General features: G+C 38.5%; 1 protein-coding gene across 3 annotated transcripts in view; it reads left to right on the top strand.

The window, feature by feature from the left end:
* PLCG2 (phospholipase C gamma 2) overlaps positions 1–20,693 on the top strand; it is a 56,135-nt gene that overhangs the window by 15,470 nt on the left and 19,972 nt on the right. For all 3 annotated transcript variants that reach the window (XM_072934240.1, XM_030282263.4, XM_030282264.4), the window contains 17 exons: positions 1,199–1,339; positions 3,880–3,973; positions 5,041–5,088; positions 7,460–7,544; positions 8,312–8,395; positions 9,750–9,793; positions 10,878–10,950; positions 11,839–11,940; positions 12,094–12,212; positions 13,103–13,188; positions 14,098–14,218; positions 15,245–15,413; positions 17,246–17,350; positions 17,575–17,664; positions 18,144–18,322; positions 18,704–18,904; positions 20,172–20,291. In XM_072934240.1, the coding sequence (XP_072790341.1) occupies positions 1,199–1,339; positions 3,880–3,973; positions 5,041–5,088; positions 7,460–7,544; positions 8,312–8,395; positions 9,750–9,793; positions 10,878–10,950; positions 11,839–11,940; positions 12,094–12,212; positions 13,103–13,188; positions 14,098–14,218; positions 15,245–15,413; positions 17,246–17,350; positions 17,575–17,664; positions 18,144–18,322; positions 18,704–18,904; positions 20,172–20,291 (1,861 nt within the window). The remainder of the gene's footprint in view (positions 1–1,198; positions 1,340–3,879; positions 3,974–5,040; positions 5,089–7,459; positions 7,545–8,311; positions 8,396–9,749; positions 9,794–10,877; positions 10,951–11,838; positions 11,941–12,093; positions 12,213–13,102; positions 13,189–14,097; positions 14,219–15,244; positions 15,414–17,245; positions 17,351–17,574; positions 17,665–18,143; positions 18,323–18,703; positions 18,905–20,171; positions 20,292–20,693) is intronic.

The following is a 20,693-nucleotide window of genomic DNA, read 5'->3' on the forward strand; positions in this document are numbered from 1 at the left end:
GGATACTTTGCAGAGAATAAGAAGTTCCAAGATGAATTAATGTTTCATTATCAGGATTTTGCTGATGAACTTCCTTGCTTGTCTGTCCATGCTGGCATTGTAGAAATGCAGCATTACACAGGTGTAAGCTTTGCTGTTGTTCAGCTCACCCATGTCTGGCAGCAGAGCTGCTGTGTCATTATGTTGTTAAAGGTCTTCTGTTCCGGATGAGGTGCTCATTTAAAAGAAGGGGTTTATATTGTGGCATTCTTTAATGCGTGGACAGAAACTCTCAGCTGTTTTCCTTGGATCTTGCTAGGTCTGATAAACACATTTCAAAAGCAGCCATGAAATTTTTTTCTTCACTCTTCATCCTGTAGCTCGTAAGTCAAGACTGTCCAGAAGTGGGAAGAGCTGTTTATTTCTCTGGTCAACAGGCAGAGCAAAACCACTTCCTCAGTTTTCTAATAAGTATCTTATCTTGAGAGCACACATATTTCTATTTCAGTGCTGTCTCCCTCCTGTTCTGCAGGCCTTGTAGCCTGGGTTTGAAAAAAGGGAGAGTGTGTGCTTGTGCAGGGTTCCCATTCTGCTGTGCTCCAGTGCATACCTGTGTTCTCTGGAGAGGTCAAAGTGATACAACAGGTTATGTTAAATAACACACATCTCTCTGGAGCTGGCCATCACAAAACTCACCAACATTTTAATTGTTAAGCTTGATTTTGTTTATATTACTGCTTCAGATATTTTTTTGAAAGTACCAGTGACTGTACTAGCTGACAAGGTTAGCTGGCTATGTAAGATATATGTGGATGGCTTAGGTGGGTAAAGTAGAAGTGTATCTTTTGGTTTTTGTTTCTGAACAGTTGTCATGGCAATTGGAAAATTACTTGATTAGAGTTAATGCCATTACTTGATTAGAGTTAATGCCATTTGTGAAAGGGCCACGTGTATGCACCTTGTCCATGGAAAATCAGTGATAATGAAATAATAAAAATACGACAGATTATTTTTCTTCTTCTACTTTTCTACTATTGTCTGTCACTATTTATTTGTGGATTTATGGATTGAAAGCTGGCACAATTTGCATTTCTTTTCCAATACAGATCTGCACTTATATATATATATAGCTATTTCATATGTGTGTGTGTACTTTGAGTTATCCAACCTACCGTTTCAGTCTCTCCAGCTGTACTGACTAAATGTTGTTTCCTTTCAGTGGATCTGATGGAAATAAAAGAAATTCGCCCAGGAAAGAATTCAAAGGACTTTGAACGTTGCAAAGCAAGGCATAGAGAAGAACACTGCTTTACTGTTTTTTATGGTACCCAGTTTGTCCTCAACACCTTAAGTTTAGCAGGTACTTTTATCTTCTTTCTTTCTTCTTTAAGGTTACTGATTGAACAAGTCAAACACGTTGATGGAACAGGAATGCACAGAATACTGTGGTTTTAACTTCTGCAGTTCAGGAGTGCACCAGATGCTTAAAATCTGGAGCCAGACCTTTTACTCAACCCTTCTTGTCTGTGACCTGCTGCATTTGGAATGTTTCACTTTCAAGTGGTGTGTTGTGCGAGTATCATTTCTGATTTTTCTAGCACGATGGACTTTTGCTGGTTAAATAACTCCAGTAAGGTTTTCAGCACTGAAGACAGAGATAACATTGCCCTCTTTAAAGACAGCTATTCAGCGTGGCCAGAATATTGTCCTAACACTTCTAGTCTGGCCAAAGTGAATTTGGATGTTATAGCCATAAAAAGTTTCACTGCAGCTGTATCACAGACATTTTCCTGTTGCCTATAAGCAATTGCAGACTAATTTTGAGAAATGAAGTTTTAGTTTGGGTTATTTGTGTGCATGTCACCTGATAATACTAAACCTCTTCTAAATAAGTACTAGGGGACCATAAATAAAATTGGAAAGGGATTAATTTAAAAAGAAGAGATCTATGTGAAACAAAGGGAATTTGTACCTATAGAAAGGGTGGGAACACTTTTTATTACAGGCAAGATTATCTAGGGTCACAAACTCAAAGATTTTGAAATTAAAAGAGATACAAGTTTTTACAGTACAGGCTGAATACAATTTCTAACGGGTGGAATTGTACAAAGAGATTTCTTTTCTAAAAAGTTTGTAATGGTTTGTTGGTTTAGAACCATACAGACAATTTATTTGGAGTTGTAGTTCTCTCTGTTCTGAGCAGGAACATGCTTACCCATTTAAATCTTTAACTTTATTGCAAAATCTTAACATGGGAAAAGGGGAATGCTTTGTAAGTAAATACTGACAACTTTTACTTTTTATTATTTATGGGATGAATTTCTTATAGATTGCAGTATTAGAATACAAGTTTTTTGCAGTCATATGCTTTTGAAATTAAAGACTAATCCTTTCTTAGAGGTTTTAAAATAAGTTTTACCATTTTTGACTGGAGTCTGTGAAAATTTTGAGTAAATGGCTGTGCGTACGTGCCACTGTGCCAGGGACTTCAGCTTGATTTCCTCTGACAGCCCCTCCAGTCCCTCCCCCATGGCAGTTCTCAAAACAGGCCACTGCCAATACTTTGAAAACACTTGGTACCATGAGCTGTTGCTGTAATGCTGAACTGCAGAACAACATGATATAACTTTCAGTTAAGGAGGAAATCCTTTTCCTTGTGGAAGGGCTTTGTCATGGTTTCTTAAAACAATATAAAAGAATTGTTCCTTGTAGGGAATGGTAGCTACCATTAGGGGTGGAATTGTCTTGGGAGAAGAAGTGGTTTGGCAGTGGTAGTGGGTGTTCTGTCTCAAATTGTAACTAACTGAAAAACATTTCAATGGGGAGCTGAGGCTGAGCTCCAGCTTCATCCTTGGGGGATAAAGTATTGTTTCAAAGTATAGAAACTTGTTTGCTTTGAAGGCTGATAAAAGATTTCAGCTCCTGAGTGAAAATAATTTTTCAGAGCTGGTTTAATTGAAGAATGCCTTCATGCCATTTCAGAGCCAGCCTGCTAAATCAAATGGACTTTGCCCAGCTGAGGGCTGTAAAGATCACATCTCATGCAAGGTTATTGCAGCTTAGCTGGTATTTCCTAGGGAAAGCTGAGCTGCCCAGCAAGCAGTTCCTCATCTTGCTTCTGTTTGGTTGAAGAATTACTAAATGCAATCATTATAAGTGATGAGAACTCTTCTGGTTTGGGAAATGGAAAAGCAAACTAAATTTTAAACAAAACAAAGCAGTGATATACTCATTTAAATGGCAGGGAGGAAGATGTAGCTGGCTTCTAGCTAGGCCACATAAAGAATTTGATACCTTTTTTTGACTTGTATTAAAATGTTTTATATATGCTACACCAGTTTTGTACATGGCTCCCTTACTGTTTGTTTTGCTGAAATTTAGTCTGGAACAATCTGTGTTGAGAGGCATAGTTAAGATAAAATAGTGGGTGATTATGTCAAAAGCCAGTATATTACAATTTTATTGTAGGTTGCTGGGAATATAATGAACCAGCTTTATGCTATAACAGTACTGAGTTCTTTTTCCCTGTGTCCTTCAAGTTGCTCTGATCTGGGTCCTGGGCTTTTGCCTCTTTGGAGACAGAAGATAAGAAAATTAATTTTGATTGTGTTGCCAGAGGAGCTCAGCAGTAGTTTTATAGTGCTTTTGCTAAAATACTGAAACTCTCCTACTCTGATAAAGTATTCTAGAAGCAGGTATTTTTTGTCAGAGCTTACCTACCCCCAAATTTATGCTGTTTTTATTAGCTTTGTTTGTAGCAACATGAAGCTATGCAATAAGATTTATCAAAGAAGAAGGTTAGTCAGCAGCTTTGTGTACTAGGTTTTATCTAGACAAGCTATGTCTTTGTTTTGTGTTGATTTTGTTTTGATATTTAGCATAGCATATTATTTTTTTCAGCTGACTCTAAAGATGATACTGATCAATGGTTGTGTGGCTTGAATATCTTGTATCAAGAGGTCATGAGTGCTCCCACACCTGCAATCACAGAGAGGTACGTGGACATATTTTCACTTTGTGAGAATGGGAATTGAAAGAGGAAAATCTGAATGAAATTTTTAAGGTGGTCCTAAACAAGAACACTTTTCAGTTAGTGTATGACACTGAAACCTCATATGGAAATTCTCAATGTCTATTTTGCTACATAGGTGCTCTGGAGTCACACTCTGCTTCATACACTAATGTGAACTTGCAATTCACTTTGTTCCCTGCACCCAAAACAAAATCTCTACATGAGGTCACAAGAGCAGCAGGTGTTTGTGTGTTGGCTTCTTGGGAAATTCAAAAGTCAGTAATAGGAACGTGAAACTGCACCTCTGTCCTTTAGAGGATATTGTGTGTGAAACTGCTCAGGCTCAGATTGCCAGTTCTGTGGACAAGGTTTCAGTAATGTCTCCATACCCCATTGCTTTCCATCACTGCTGGCATTTTTGTTTGTGACCACTGCTGTTAGTGAGGATGCTCTGCTCTGTGACCAAGTTGTTGACACTGTTGTTGTCAAGCAAGAGTAATTCCTGTTCAGGCTCAAGATCAGCTTAGCAGTGCATTCATCTTTTAGATCAAAACTGTGTATGTATTTATTTACTATTGTGCAACTAAAAGTATTTTACTGTGCATCTAATACTGGCATGCACTGTAATGAGAATTTTCTTTAAAATTCATTCTCCCTTCCCTCTAGGTTTTAATTTTTATGCATCTAACAGATATTTGAGCCAACAGCTCGAAGATAAATCTAGCAGAAATCATTGACTTTATGGAGTTAATCCAGTTTAGATTATCTGAAGTTTTGGCTCTTTTATCCTCTTACTTTTTTACAGCTTCTGGTTACTCATTCTTTTCTGTCCTGCCCACCCTTCCCCTTCCTGTGTTGTTTACGTGACTTTAAAATGTAGCAAAGTACGTATTTACAAATGTGGTTAAAAAAATGTTTTTGCTTTGCTAAAAGAGATGAATCATAAGACCTTTAAGTATTTCTATTGAGTTTTGTCTGTAGATTTTGAAATTTCATTGGCTGTATATTCTTTATAATTCTTAGATTTTTTTTTCTTCCTCTTTTACAAGCTGGCTGAGAAAGCAGATCTATTCTGTTGAACAAACTAGAAAAAATAGGTAAGAAAAACATCCTTTTTCAGATGTTTTTAGTGATTTCTTGCTGCAGATTCTAACATGGAATGAAAAGAAATAAATAATTCATTGTCTAAAATGTGGAGTATGAGATCCCTGAATATGGCATTTGCCCTTGCTTTAGCATCTTGAGTTTTGCCTTTTGCTGAATACCATGTGTTCATAGCATTCCTTCAGGTTTATGTACATGGTATAACAAGAAAACAAATGATGACAGCTAAGTATTTTAAATTTTAGCCCAGAATTATTTTGCCAGAATGAGCAAGGTGTTATTGTAGAGACTGAGCTCGTCTGACAACTGCCAGGCCACGGGCTTGTCTCTGCCTTGTATGTGAGCAGATCAAAGCCAAAGAATCACCTCTGACCTGGTGCTTCGCATATGAAAGAGGTCCCAGGGGTTCTAGCTCCCAGTCTGATGTGTGGCTTCATGTGTTTGGGTTTCAGTAGTTTCTTTCAGGTCCGTGTGTGATGTGGCTTTGTAGCTTTTACACACAAAGGAGACTTTTTAAAAAAAATGAATTCAGCTGCACACCTCTCCTTAGAGTTGCCCGAAATCATGTGACACTGAGAAGAATGTTAACTTTTCCTCTCTTCTGTGTTATCATTTCACCATGATATTTTCTCTTTGTGTGGAACATGCATTTTATTCTAAAGTACAAATCATGCTTTTCCTCTTGTGTACACCTTTTCCCAAAAGCAAACTGCAGTGAGGTGTTTGTGTGGCTGAGGCCGTGGTGTTGCAGGAAATCACACCTTTGTGCAGACAGCCTGTGGCACCGTGCAGGGTGAGCCGAGACCCCATTTCAGAGCTGTGTTTCCTCAACTGGCCACAGTCCCATTGTACTGGATATTGACTTGTACCCCCTGATGCATTTTCAGAACTAACCTAGCAATGGGGGTGTAACAAAGCAAAAGTGAATGTTAAGATGGAGCAGCTGTGGCTGACAGTAGGGGTCTGCTGAGGAGGTTTCATGTGTTGCTTTAGGATTGTTTTATTGCTACAAGGCAGCTTGGTTGGGACCAAGGAGTCTTGCACTGTGGAGAGGGCAGTTTTTCCTTCTCTTCCTAGATTATTCATGCTTTTAGAAAATTTTAGGAAAGGAATTTGGACTGAGGTCTGTTTTGTTCAGAGCTGTGGTTTTTAGAGAGGTTAATTGTAAAGGTTAGGCTACCAGGCAAGTCCTGTTCCACAGGTTGAATTTTTTCCAGTGGTAATGAAGTTCTAGCTCTTTGTTTTCTCTTGCCCTTGTCTAGTCAGAGGAAATTGCTTGTGCATGGTGTTTAGTGTACAAATGGAGTGCTCCTTCTTACTTCTAATAGTGTTTTTTTCCAGAGGTCTGATGATGAGGTGGAAAGCCAGGAATTTCCTGAGTTCTAATCTGGTTTGGGCATGGATTTTGGCTTAGGTCCTTCTTGCTTTGCCTCTTTCCCTCTTGCACAGTGGAGATGAGAATATCTCACGGGGTAGCTGCTTGCATGGACAATGTACAATGGAAGTGTTACTTTGATCTGTGTGCAAATTGGTTTTGCTGCTTCCAAGCAGTGCTGTTCTGACCCTGTGTTTGCAGAGGTTTAATGGCTTCTGAATTGTCCTGTAGGCTAAGGCAGAGTCCCTCAGTCTTTTTTTCTTGGGTGGTGTTCGTATTGCTTTAATATTTTGTGGGCTTCAGCAATAGGACCCACAGGTCTTGTACCTGTGCTCCCTTGACTTGCTGCCTTGCTGTTATCTAGAAAACTTTGGTTTTTGAAGTGTTGCTGGGATGTCACTGGGCATTCTGAAACTCTGCGAAAAGAATCAGCAGGTCTGTGTAAATGGAACTGGTGGGAAGACTTGGTTGGGAGAAGAGAATGAGATCATGTTCAGATGTTGCAGAAGGGAAGAGTCTTGCTGCTGCAAATCAGCATTGCCAGACTGAATAACATCTGGGTTAAAAGGTTAAAATGGGCCTTTTTATTTTCTGTTTGTGCTCATGTGTTCAGTACAGCCTTTGCATGATGTTTTCTATGTCTGTAATCCAGTTTCAGTGGAACAAAGGCTGCAGTTCATCTGACCATGTATAAACATCTACATTTGAGCTACATCTAGATCTGGTTAATTGCTGAGAGAGAAGTACATATCTATAGAGCATGGTTCTTTTAATTCTAAATTAATTGAAATGCCTGTTTCTCCATGTCTGCCTTGCTTGCATGTAGGTGTTAAGTTTATGTAAGTTACAGGTATGTGAGATGAGCCCTACGCAAAATGTTTCAATAGTCACATTTTTGTGTTGGTAGAAAATATATGAGTAGCTGGCTAGGCACAACACAATTGTGGTGATTCTGCTATCTTTTATTTTCCTATTTTTTTTTCTCCCAGTATCAGTCTTAGAGAGCTGAAAACTGTCCTTCCCCAAGTAAACTTCAAAGTGAGCAGCATGAAGTACTTGAAGGATAAATTTGCGGTAATTACCTGATTGCTTTAATGTCTTTGGTACTATCTGATAAGTGTTGATGTTTCTTTTTAGGACACTTCCTTTTTTTTTTTTTTTTTTTTTGAATTTGTATCATGTATAGTTAAATAAATTATACTGATTAACCTGTCAGCTTGGCATTGCCTACATCTGAGGGTATAAGAAAATACAGACATAAATGTTCCTTCTTTTCATTGTGTGGGTGACCAAAGCCAACACTGGGTTTTGAGCTCCAGTACTGAGCAAGTACATAGAAAAGTATTTTATCTTTCTTTTTCTTCTATGTGAATTTCATCTTTTTTTTTTTTTAAAATATGATCAAATAATAACCTCTTCTCTCCAACTAATGCCAATATTAATAATTTTGAAGGTCATTCCATTCCTACAGGAACCTTGAATATCCCCACCCTTTCCTGCTTTCCAACTCTCCACCCTTAAAGCAGACATTCTTGCTTCTGCTGGCCCAGCTAACAATGAATAAATGAGGCTCTACTTCTCTCTCATTGAAATGGAGTGAGGGTGCAAAATGCAAGGTCAAAGATGGGGGCTAGGAGCACTATGTCATAAACCAACATCTGTTTTTTTGTTTGTATTCTTAAAAACATAAATAAATTTAAAAATCCAAATGGTTAAAAATAATAAAACTGGAGTAGAACAGAATGCATGAGAGAATGCCAACTGGAGTAAGAGTAACTTGTTCACTGTGCAAGGGCAGTTTAGGGAATTGCAAATTCACTGTGTGCTACTTTCTGTTGTAGGAAATAGGTGCACACAAGGAAGAGCTTACTTTTGAACAATTTCATTTGTTCTACAAGAAAATCATGTTTGAACAGCAGAAATTGGTAAGTTTTCCATAAATAGTCTTCATACTGTTCAGCTTCTGCATCAGAGTAGTGAGAGCTGGTTATCTTTTAGTTTGTTACTGATTTTCTTTTTTCCTCATTCTTGTACCAGAAAAAGAGTGCTGTAATCAATGTGTAGATAACAGATACTATCAGCAATTGGCCTAAGGAGATGAACAAGTCATTCATGTTGCTTCTTGTGTGTTGGTAGTAGAGACAGGCACAGACATTAGTGGGTTTTTAGGAGGAATTTTTTTTTGTGAGTTTGTTCAGGATGCTAAATGTCTTTTCATTAGGTTTGGCTGGTATTTTTTACTGGTAGAAGCAATTCCATATTCCAGATTACCAGCAGCAAGTCCATTACAGGACATGCACGAGACAGTCCTTGGGAGGCATAAATGCAGTGGAATTACATTTTAGCTAAGTTAAGTAGGCAACTGCCTGGCTACTGTTTCCTTGTATTTGCTGTACAGATTGATGAAACTCCTGGAAACTGCATACTTTTAGTGACTCTGAAAGTTAGAAACCCTTTAAAACTGTGTGAAAACACATAATTTGAAATTACTTGCATGAATGTCTTTCTTGACTATGTGCTTATTGTGGATTCAACTTTAATTTTGCAGATGCTAAAGTAGAAGCTTTGATAGTCAAAGTCAATGCTGATTTTCTGGCAATACAGCTTGTGCTGTTTAAAAGTGATGCTGAAATCATGGTGAAGTGATAAAAAAACCTAGATTAACCGACAGGATTTTAGTTTTGGCTGTGAAAGTCCTGTTAATTAGCTTGAGCAGAAAGCTGAAGAGTAAAACACACAGCAAGGAGCCTCTCTGACATCTTTAAGCTCCTGTTATTGCCCTGTGTGAATCACTGCAAAGAAATTTCTCAATTTGCTTACAAGTGCTTTGGGTCACTTGATAAGCTTCCTGCAATCTCTAACAATGCTGTGCCAAGCTAAAAACAATTTAGGTTTTATATACACTTGAATAAATGTGATGGATGATACTTAATTCCAGTTTTGCTGTGATATCAAACAGTAAAAGCTCCCCAGAAATGTGACTGCTTGTATAAGGTGCTTTATCAAAGCAAGTATTTTGTCTGAGAATTGTGTTCACATTGAAAGGCTGAAGTGCAGTTGATAGCCTTGGCAGTATGTTTTTTCTTATACATTTAATTAAAAGTGTGTCTTGCCAACTTGTGTGCAAGGTCTCTAGAGCAGACAGGCATTTATTTCCCATTTCCAAATCAATGGACATTATTAGATGGACTTAGATAGAAAATTGGATATTATTTTATTATTTACATTTCCCCCTTTTTATATTTATTTTTTGTTTGTTTGTTTTTTGCTTGTTTTAAGATTCTTGATGAATTCAAAAAGGATTCCTCTGTTTTCATTCTTGGGTGAGACTCTTCATTTGTATTATTTTTCTGCATTTTCATATGGTTGTAGTGTTGCAGGACTATTTTTTAATTACCTCACTGTTTTTTAAATTTTTTTTTTGTTCTAATGTTTTAGTAAGTGAAAAGAAATCATGAATATTTTTGCATTCAGAAAGGTGAACTTATATTGGAAGTAAGTCCTGGTGATTGTCTTTTACTTTCTGACTACAAAAATGTATGGACTGAAGTTGCCTGTCCTCTGATTTCATAAAGAGCTGAACAGAGCTATAGAAGGACAATTTGATGCAGAAAGTTTTGCTTCAGTCTGGAGCTCTAGGCTTTGCCTAGAGCTGAGCTTAATGCTGATAGTAATGGTTTCTGCATCTTCCACTTGATGGACTTGAAAGTTTAAGCAAGATGTGTACAGCATGAAAAAGGTCCCAGGCATTGTTGATTGTGGATTAAACTGGTTTATCTTAGTTTTGAATATTACACTAACAGATTAAGGAAGTAACTGTAAAAGTCTGCTCTCAGTATACTGAGTATTTCCTTTGCTCTGGGTCGTGTAATAATTAATCTGTGAGACTGCTTAAAAGCACAGATTTCCTAGCACCTTCCTGACACCAGATGCTGCTGTGTTTGTGACTTAGAGAGTACATCACTGATATCACTTTTCCTTGGTGCAGCTGCACCTTGCCCCCTTTTTCAGAAGATTTTGGTCTATCACAGTAGTTCATCTAAATATTATAAAGAAGGAATTGTGAAGTGTGGCTCTGTGATAATTTAAAAGAAGCTTTTCCATGTGCCTCAACTAAACTTACTAAAACTCTGGTCAAGTTAATGCAGCTCATTTGCTACAAAGCAATGACTGCAGGTTTGGTGCTTTTCCCAATGAATCCCTCTCAAAAGTACATCAGGAATCCAGGAGGGTCAAAATAGAGTAATTGGATAATACAAGCCTACTCTAAATCCCACTGAAATCTCTTGCTGGTGGCAGCACCTTTATACTGTAAATCCAAGATACAAACCCGTGTCATCTTCTGCTGTAACATCTGATTAACCTCTCTTATTTCTTCAGCTTCACTTTCCCTTTCTTTTTTTAAAGAAATACTGACCGCCCAGATGCTTCAGCAGTTCACCTTCACGACTTCCAGAGATTCCTGCTACACGAGCAGCAGGTGGGAAGGTTACAGAAACACTGAACTCTTTTTCTTGGGGTTGTATCACAGAATTCTGTGCTCATTAAACAGAAATGTGAAGAGTCATGAAATATGATTGATGCCACTGTAATACTGGACCTTGGAAAGATTTCTCCTTGTTGCCATTGAAGTCCACAAGAACTATTATTTTTCATCTTTATAAAGCTTCTGAAGGTGCACCAGAGGACAAGAGGGAGGACAAAGTAAATAAGGTTTTAACAAGCCTTCACTTAGTCATGTAGATAAACAGACAGGGTTAGAAGTAAATGCTGTGTGCAGTCAGAGATGAATGCCTGGCTTGGTCACTGCTGTCACCAGAGGGGCACTGGGGTAATGCCTTGGCCATGGCCCCATTTTTGCAACTCCCACATTGCTGCCTGCCTCCATCCCATTCAAATGTAATTTCCTATTGAATGGAGCCAGTTAGATGTCCCAGATGTGCCAGCAAACAGATAAGGACAAGGGTAGGGATTGGAACTGTGCCTTCATGGATTTCTGTTATTTAGCACAGACTCCATGTGAAAAAATGGTGCAATATTTGCTAGGCACTGCTGAGCTCCAGGTTTGCAAATGTGATTGAAAAGTGAGACCTACACTTCCTGTGTAAGCTTGCTACTTTCTTTTTCTCCCAATTTCACTGTTTTCAAAGGATGTTTTCTAAGCCAGTGTTTTGTGAGGCACTTAGAAATGAGAGAGATTATAGTTGAGGCATGTCCAAGGAGGCCAACATTTTTCTCCCTGTCAATGCACGTATGTACTTACATAGTGGGTCTCTCTCTGTAGATCTCTCTGTTCCTTGTTTGATTTTTGTACTCAATAACACAACTTCTAAAGCTTTTTCTTTTACTGTACTGCAATTATCTGAAGGAATCTTGGGCACTGGATCTCAGTAAAGTCCGAGAACGAATGACAAAGTTCATTGACGACACTATGAGAGAAACTGCTGAACCTTTCCTCTTTGTTGATGAGGTGAGATAATGGTGCTTCGTAGTAGTTGACATAGACTTCTTTCACAGAATTTTCACTGGGTGGCAGGATCTGTAGTCCTCTCTTGCTGCATTGCTGGTTTTCTTTTATTCTCATAGGGTAAAAATGTTTAAATTCAGTCTCTTTGTATTGTAGTTCCTTGCTTACCTATTTGCAAAAGAAAACAGTATTTGGGATGAGAAATATGATTCAATAGATGTACAGGACATGAATAACCCGTTGTCCCACTACTGGATTTCCTCCTCTCATAACACGTAAGTTACCGAAAGTCCCGTTGTCTATCCCAGTTCAAACAAATGTGGGAATGTGAGAGAGACAGTAAATTACGCCAGAAATGTGCTGTGTGGATGTGTGAAACCTTCCTACAGTGTGGTCTAAATGTGGCAAATGGAGTTTCTGTGACTGTTTTTTCCCCTTCTCATAAGGTCTTACAGGTTTTGAGATAGAACTTAGTTGCCAGAAAACCCAAGTCCTGGTAAAAAACATAAAGTATTGAGTTGAAACGGTTCTGAAAGCCTCTCTGCTTTCAAAAATTTAAGTTACTGAAGGGACTTCCTTCTTTTTCCAAGCACCAACAGCCTCACTGAGCTCATCAGAATTCATTAATTGTACAAAATATGTGATGATGAGTTTGAACTGTCTTCAAATGAAGGGGATTTGCTCATCTGGTACTGTAGTGGAAAAAAAGGTGTAAAGAGAGGGAGGAGAGATGAACAAATAAAATAATGCAGGGAATGTAATAAAGTAGATATGGATGTAGCATACAGGTGTGTTTTGAAGTATAAGGTGTGATATTACTCTAAATACCTCCCACATGCTCATGCATGAGCATGATGAGGTTTAGGTGGGTTTCAAATTTCATGATTTGCTCTCTAGAAGGATGTCAGCGTTGGTTGCTATTTCGATTGAGCCTTTAACCTGCTATAATTTGATCCGTTCAAAAACCTGATAGCATCAGGTTCAGCAAAGTCTGGTTCTTCCATCAGAATTAGAATAACTGAAACAAACCAACAACAAAATGACAACAAAAAAAAAATCAAACATACATTGTCCATAACAGGAGGCAAATTGTCATCCAGTGAGTGAGTGAGAACTGGTTGAAATTGACTGCCTGTGTTTTTTTAACATTCCTTTTGCTCCTTAGATATCTGACAGGAGACCAGCTTCGCAGCGAATCCTCCCCAGAAGCTTACATCAGGTGCCTCAGGATGGGCTGTCGATGTATTGAGTGTGAGTAAAGAGCTTGTGGAGTGGTTTGTAACATTTTGTCTGTACAAGTAGTTTCCTCTGTTTACCAAGGAAGAAAAAAGAACTGAAATCAAGAACTGTTTGCTTTCTGAATTTGAAGTTAGTCATATAAAAATCACTGATTCCTAAATTGTTTTTCTTATGTCTCACCAATGCCTCATTCACTTCCTCTGATTCTTGTTCCCAGGCTGTTTTAAGAGAGTCTTCCTAAATCTCCTCTCACTTTACACCAAAAATTCAATCCTGAATCTATATGAAAGCTTAGGATTTAAGCTGAAGTACTTGTATAGCATAGATAGTTTTTTTACCTTTATTGTAATAGAGACAAGCCTAAGGCACAGAGATTTTTATGTTGTGCCTTTTGTCATCCTGTTTAACTTGCTTGTAAATCAGTTAATGTCTTTGTTCTCCAGCAATTGTGTATCTTGTCTTCAGCTCTGTGCTTGTGTTCCTTATTGAGAATTTCCACTTCAATTTCATGTTGTTTATTTGACTAATGCAAAATGTATCTCAAATTAGAGTTTCAGGGTTGAAATCAACAAAAGACAGAAGCTCTCAGCTTGTCACTTGTTGGAGTGTATTTATCCCTGGAAAATTACTGTAAACTAGTAGATTGACGCTATAGTTGCCTGAATCTCTTATTTACAGATTCCCACATAATAATGCTTTGGGAACATTTTGTAATGTATTTTATTTGTCTTGCTCTTACATAAGTAAACTCAGTTTCCTCTGTGAGAGAATAAATTAATATCATAGAATGTTTTATTACAATATTAAGGTCTATGAATCAATATACAGGACACTGAAGTTTTAGATCTATTTATTCTTCTTACCAGAGTCATTTAAGGCTCTACCTTGTCTCTTCCTTTTTCCACTGCTTGTGTTTCCTAGTGGATTGCTGGGATGGTCCTGATGGGAAACCCATCATTTACCATGGATGGACACGGACAACAAAGATCAAATTTGATGACGTAGTGCAGGCAATCAAAGACCATGCCTTTGTTACATCTGAGTAAGCTTTCTTTTCCTTCAGCTTGTTTTCATATGCTTAGACCTTTCTGAACTGAATTTCTTGGTAATCTAGAGCAAAAAGTAATCAGAGAATAACACATTCCAGTAGCCTTCATTATTGCCACATGTGGATCTTTAATAGATGCTGTTTTGAGGAAGAGTCTCAGTGCATAACCATTTGTTGCTAGGAAGGTAGTGAGTACTCTAAAGTGGTTTCCAGCTCCTTCTTTGGGTCTTCTTTTATTAAGTTGAAAGTGAAACTTCAAATGCTTAATAGTATGTAATAAATCTTACAAAAAATTAACAAAAGAGTACAATTGACAAATAATATGTCTGTCACATGGGGTTTTTGTTGTAGGGAAGGTCTTAGCTGAAAAGATACAGAACTGATAACATTGGCTTAGATCTGCATCTCTACCCTTCTTTAACTTGTGCTGAGATGTCCTTGACATGAAAAATATTACCAAATAATTGGGGAAGAAATCAAGCTGTCAATCCTGTTTTTCCATGTTACCTCTTGGACACAGAGAGGCAATATTTTCTCATCTGCATGGGAACTTTGTGTTACTGACAACCATAATATGGGATGCATTCTGGTTTCAGACTGTTCTCAGAATATACATGAAGGAAAACAGACATGATTTTGAGGAGAGGAGAAACAAATTTCCACATAATGGTGCTTTAGCAATGAAACTGTGCCCAAAGAGCTTGGAGGGAACCTTTGGCCTTGCAGATATTCAATTCTTGGTTGGATAAAGTTCTGAACAACCTGATCTAACCTAGGAATTGGGCCTTCCCAAAGAAGGGGTTTGGATTAGATGGGCCTTCACAGGTCCCTTCTGCCCTTGGCAACTCTGTGATTGCACATCTGTTATTATTTGTTGTGTTTGTATCTTCCTTTGTCTTCCTTGTTTCCTCTAAATATTTTTCTCTCATCTGGAGGCTGAGGGAGGGTGTTGTCTTCTTTGCCTTGCCAGCTGTAGCAAAAAGAAATTATCTTCATTCACCTTGGTTTTGTTCACCAAAGATACCCAGTCATTCTGTCAATTGAAGAGCACTGCAGTGTGGAGCAGCAGCGACACATGGCCAAAGTATTCAAGGAGGTGTTTGGGGATCAGCTTTTGATGAAGCCTGTTGAAGCCAGTGCAGATCAGCTCCCATCACCAACCCAGCTGAAGGAAAAAATCATCATCAAGGTAGGCTTGGTTTGTGTGCTGGGAGATAAAATAGGAGAACAAGAGCAGGGCCCTGAAATACTGTTCCTGACTTCACAGATTAGTTTCAAGAAGCCCCTTGCTTGAAGTGTTTGCTGGTTACATTTGCCAGTAATGTACAGTGTTCTGAAAAACTCTGTATTAAAGTGCTTCCTCTTGGTTTCCTGTGCAGTGTTGGCAGTTAAAGTGCCAGATCAAATGTCATCTCTTTTCTAAAAGTCTTCCACCTCCTGAAATGTCACTGCTAAATTTCAGCAAGGGTTCACTACTGCAGATGTTCATCACAGACATTTTGCACCATGTGGCCTGCTTAAAAGTGATAGAAGCATGTTCTTGAATAGGAAGATAGATCAGTATTACTATTTTTTTTTCAAAGACTGCCTTTCATTCAAGTGAAACCCAAACTCTTGTGGGTGCACACTGAAGTTGTAAGGATTTCAAAAATTGTTGAGTATTTGCTAACTCAGTGTGATTTAAATAGGCAGTTTAGTGAGCCACTTGTGAAACGCAGAGGCACTGCTCTGAGAAGGCACTCCCTGTTAGTGTGGGACCTCGTGGACAGTGCAGGCGTTTTATGAGCTCTGTTGTGCAACAATAACACAACCAAAAGATTTCTCAGATTGAAACTGTGGTAAACTTTTCAAATGGCAAAATTTGGTGAAGAATCTCAAGGCTGCTTGTGATCTCTGTAGTAAAATAACAATTACTTTTGTCCATCCTTCTATTTTCTTGCTCTTGTAACAGTATTGCGTCCCATGTATTAGACATCTGAATGGAAGAAATAAGGGTGGACAGGTATAAAAATATGCTCTTGAATGTAAGATTGGAAATAACAGAGCCCCACTATAAGATGGAAAGCTTCTGTGCTTAAGTTTTGGGGATTTTTTTTTTTTTTTTGTTCTCCAAACTGTCTGTTGTTTCCATGCAGAGCAGAGAGGGGACTTGCAATAGGCACATGATTAATAATGTGACAGATCTGATTTAAAGGGAATTACAAACCATTATGAGCGTGCACAAGAGAACATCCATATCACTCTGTGCTGTCTAAAAGAACATTGATGAGTCTTTAAATAGATCAGCACCTGCCAGTGAGCCAGTTGTGTTGTTTGGCTTTTGTTTGGAAAATGTTGTCAGTAAACAGTCAGAGGCAACACCTACATCACTGGCCTGTGAGATTTTTCAGACAGGCCTGTCAAACTGAAATCAGCCAAGAGTAGGCTGTGTAGAACTGAACATGGTTGAGGTCTGATACGAGATGATTAATCCCATTATTAACTGCAGTTGAGTAATTTATATTGCCTGTGGCCCCTTGAGACACTACTGTGAACACTCTAAAGAAAGTTGAACTTGACCCCTTTTTTCATAAGGGATTTCCCTTGTACTCATTTTTCTCGTAAAAGGGTGAATTCCTCATTCATTTTAATTCCTTATCTTTTCCTTTTGTTTTTTGTTCCTTATGTCCTACTTTCTATAGAAAGATTCTTGTTTATCCTTATTTCTTGGTATGTGTCACTTCATATTTTCTGTTCTTCAAAGAATCGTGAGGTCTTACCAAACTACTTGTTTCTTCACTGCTTCAATGATACCTCTGCTATTTTTTTTAACCTTTATTAATGGGATCTAAATTTGAAAGAAGGAAGTTCCAGCCCTGTTGTTCCTTGTGGAGCAGCTGCTGTTATGATAATGACAGAAGGTGGCTGTGCAATGGAAGGAGATACTTCCAGTAACTCTGAATGTGCTGAAAGACTATGACCAATTTTATGTGTGGTTATCTCTGAGTGTATGAATGTTGATTTTATTTTCTGGTTTTTAAGCACAAAAAATTGGGGCCAAAGGGAGACATTGATGTGAACTTGGAAGAAAAGAAAGAAGAAAAGAAGCAACAAGGAGAACTTTACATGTGGGACACAATAGAGCAGGTATTATTTCTATGACATCTGCTACAGGTTGTTAATCAGTTCTGTAATACTGAAAATTTACATGAATTTCCTTAATCTTTCTGTAAGTAATATTGTCAGTTGAAAAGGTGTGGATGAGGGGAAGAGAGTATTTTATTTTATTGTTGCACTCTGTTTTGAGATTGTGGTTAGAGTGGTTAGGGAGTTTCCCTCTGTTAATGGTTTTAATATCTCCCATCTTTCAGAAATGGACTCGTCACTACTGCGCTATTGCTGATGAAAAGCTTTCATTCAGTGATGATATAGAACAGAGTGCTGATGAAGATTCATCCAAGGTGATGGATGTATTTTATTGTTTAAGCATTTTTATTTCAGATTCTTTCAATGTCTACAGATGTCTATTTTTTATGATGATGAAATTTTAGAGATTCTGAATTAGATAACAAGTGGGGGGGGGGATAAAAAAAACTATAAAAGGGTCTCTGCCAAGGTCAACTCTAATTAACCTTATTTTTAATGAAATATTTTTTTCCCTTCGTTAGTGGAGGGTTTGCAATGTGCACTAAGTCTTTTAAGTATTACTGCTATTCTCAAACTAAGCAGAATGAACGAATGTATATTGTGTTACTAATGTGTTACTTGGCTGTTGTGGGTGGTAAAGCAGGCTAATTATAAAGGTGATTGGCTGGAGAGCTCAGGCCTAGGAAGAGCTGAAATCCTGAAGTAGTTGATTGTTACATATCACCTGTAACAAGGACTTAGTTTCAAAGTGATAAAATTAGCAATGTGCTATAAAACATTATTCTCTGTCTAGGATTTGAAACAAACTGAACTGCACTTAAAAGAGAAATGGTTCCATGGGAAAATGAAAGGAGGGAGAACAACTGCTGAGAAACTGCTCCAGGAATATTGTGCTGAAATGGGTGGCAAGGATGGGACATTCCTGGTTAGGGAAAGTGAAGCTTTCCCTGATGACTACACCTTGTCATTCTGGTATGGACATTGTCATAAAAATGTAATGGGGGATTTGTTTGTCTGGGTTTGGCGTTTGCTTTTCACTTCTGGTTGGAACATTATGAGAAATAGTGTCAGATGGATTTCTAACCTAGAGAGCTGTCAGACCAGATTTTGCAGAATAAGTTTATGCCAGGTTTTCAACTACTGTCTGTTGAAAATTACTGGTTTTGATCCTGTAACCTCCCTTGTCAGAATGTTTGTTGCTTGTTACTGTAGGTGTTTTATGAAATGACACAGATTTCATGCCTATTCACAAGCTTCCTGAGTAGCTGACCAGGAATGGATGGGGAAATGCTTCAGAAAAAGAAAATCTGTTACAAACCCTGTATTTCCCTTATGCCCCCTCTACTCCTTCAGGAGGTCAGGCAGAGTCCAGCACTGCCGGATCCGTTCCACCAGTGATGGGGACACTGTCAAATACTACCTGACAGACAACCTCACCTTTGACAGCATCTATGATCTCATCCAACACTACAAGGAGGCCCACCTGCGATGTGCTGAGTTTGAGCTGCGCCTCACTGATGCTGTGCCCAACCCCAGCCCTCATGAGACCAAAGAGTATGTATAGAAGCCAAGCACTGCTCTCATGTCAGTGTCCTTGCCTTGCTTTAGGTGGGATTTTTGCATAGAAAATTCCCTGGATTCAGGAGCATGCTGCAGTGTTGCTTGTCTATGGAAGTTTGAGGAATAGGCTTCTGAAAGGTGCTGAGGGAGAACGCTGACTTTTTGAGAACCTGGTACAGCAAAGAGTGGTCACTGCAAAGCAAATTTCCTAGCAGCAACTGGAAGATCAGTGAGAGCTGTAATGCTGGGGAAATGTGCCAGTTCTTCCTTTGTCTGTGCAGTGTTTTACAACACCCAGTAGGTTGGGTTGGATGTTTAGTAGTTGGCTGTGGTTTGGCAACTAAGTGGTCATGGTCTGTGCCACTGAAAGCTCTGTTACTGGGGCAGTGAGCGCAAACAGCTATATTTGCCTAACCCCACCCTCCACCTCACCCTGTCAGAGCTGGTTACGCTGACTTAACCCCATGTGATAGGAACTAAGCATGGTGTTTATTTCCAGCTGGTAATTGTCTGCCACAGATCCTGGGCAGAGCTTGCTCTTGTTTTTTGGCAGAACATTGTTATCGCTGCCTTTTGTTCTGTTTTCTTTGCAGTGGGCAAAAGTAAATCTTTGCATGTAAAATACTAATCAGTGACTTTAAAATTAATTTTTTTTTTTTGCCCCTCTGGGATCTGGGAGTCAATGACCACCCATAGATAACTTTGGAGACTAGTGAAATGTGAAGGGGAATCTAAGGATTAGACTTTCCTTTCTGCATAAGCTGGAGACACACTGGCACTTTAAGTGGCCACAGCTTCACTGAAGGCACATTGGATCCAAGACAGGTCCATCCCTATGGTGAAAGATAAAATCAAGCTCTGAATGAAAATACAAATCCCTCGTGTCTTTCTTTTGTCTGTGTTTAGGCTTTATCTTAAATCTACTCTGTCAAAATGGAATAAATGCTGAAAACCGAATGGCAGACTAAAAGCAGGATGCAGTGCCTTTGTTTCAGGAACAAATGCAGATTTATGTTTTATGATTTCAGAAAGACAAGGTGTTCTGATATATTCTTGATACTTTCATCCAAAATAAACTGCTGTCTTACAATGTTTCATAATAAACTGCTGTCATAGGTGCCAAGGTGGGGGGAAATCTAATGCATAATTTTTCTTAGAATGTTTGAAATTCTTTTGTTAATAACACTCTCTGTTATTCTCCAAAAATGACATTTGACAAGCCTTGTAATGATTTGCCCATCCTGGTTTTTCACTGTTGCAGTTGGTACTATAACAACTTGAGTCGGGGTGAGGCAGAAGACATGCTCATGCGAATTCCTCGGGATGGAGCCTTTCTCATTAGAAAGAGAGATGAGCCTGATTCTTTTGCCATGACTTTCAGGTAAGAAAAGACAGATAGGATTACCTTGCCTTGCAGCCCAACAATATTCTGTTTTTTCTTTAAAAAAAATAATGGTCTTTTCAGACTCATGCTTTTCTTGCTTTCAAACTTGTATAATTAGCGTGGTTGATTTGTGCAGTAGGTCCGTGTATGAGAGTGTGTGCAAGAGTTAATTTGTGACTGGCTTGAACCTTTATGCTTTTATAAAGATTGTTTGAGCACTAGCTGTCCCCTTCCTCCCATACAGAACTATGGGTGACCCTTCTTTCATTCCCTCACACTCCTTGCTAGGGAGTGTTTTGAAGTTTCCTTCAAAACTGCAGTGCAGGTGCAGGTTCATGTTAAACAATGATTCTATGTCCTTATCCCCTAAAAATCTTGACCTGTCAAAAAACTGAAATG

The sequence above is a fragment of the Taeniopygia guttata genome, chromosome 11 (genome assembly GCF_048771995.1).
Source record: "Taeniopygia guttata chromosome 11, bTaeGut7.mat, whole genome shotgun sequence".
NCBI lineage: Eukaryota > Metazoa > Chordata > Aves > Passeriformes > Estrildidae > Taeniopygia > Taeniopygia guttata.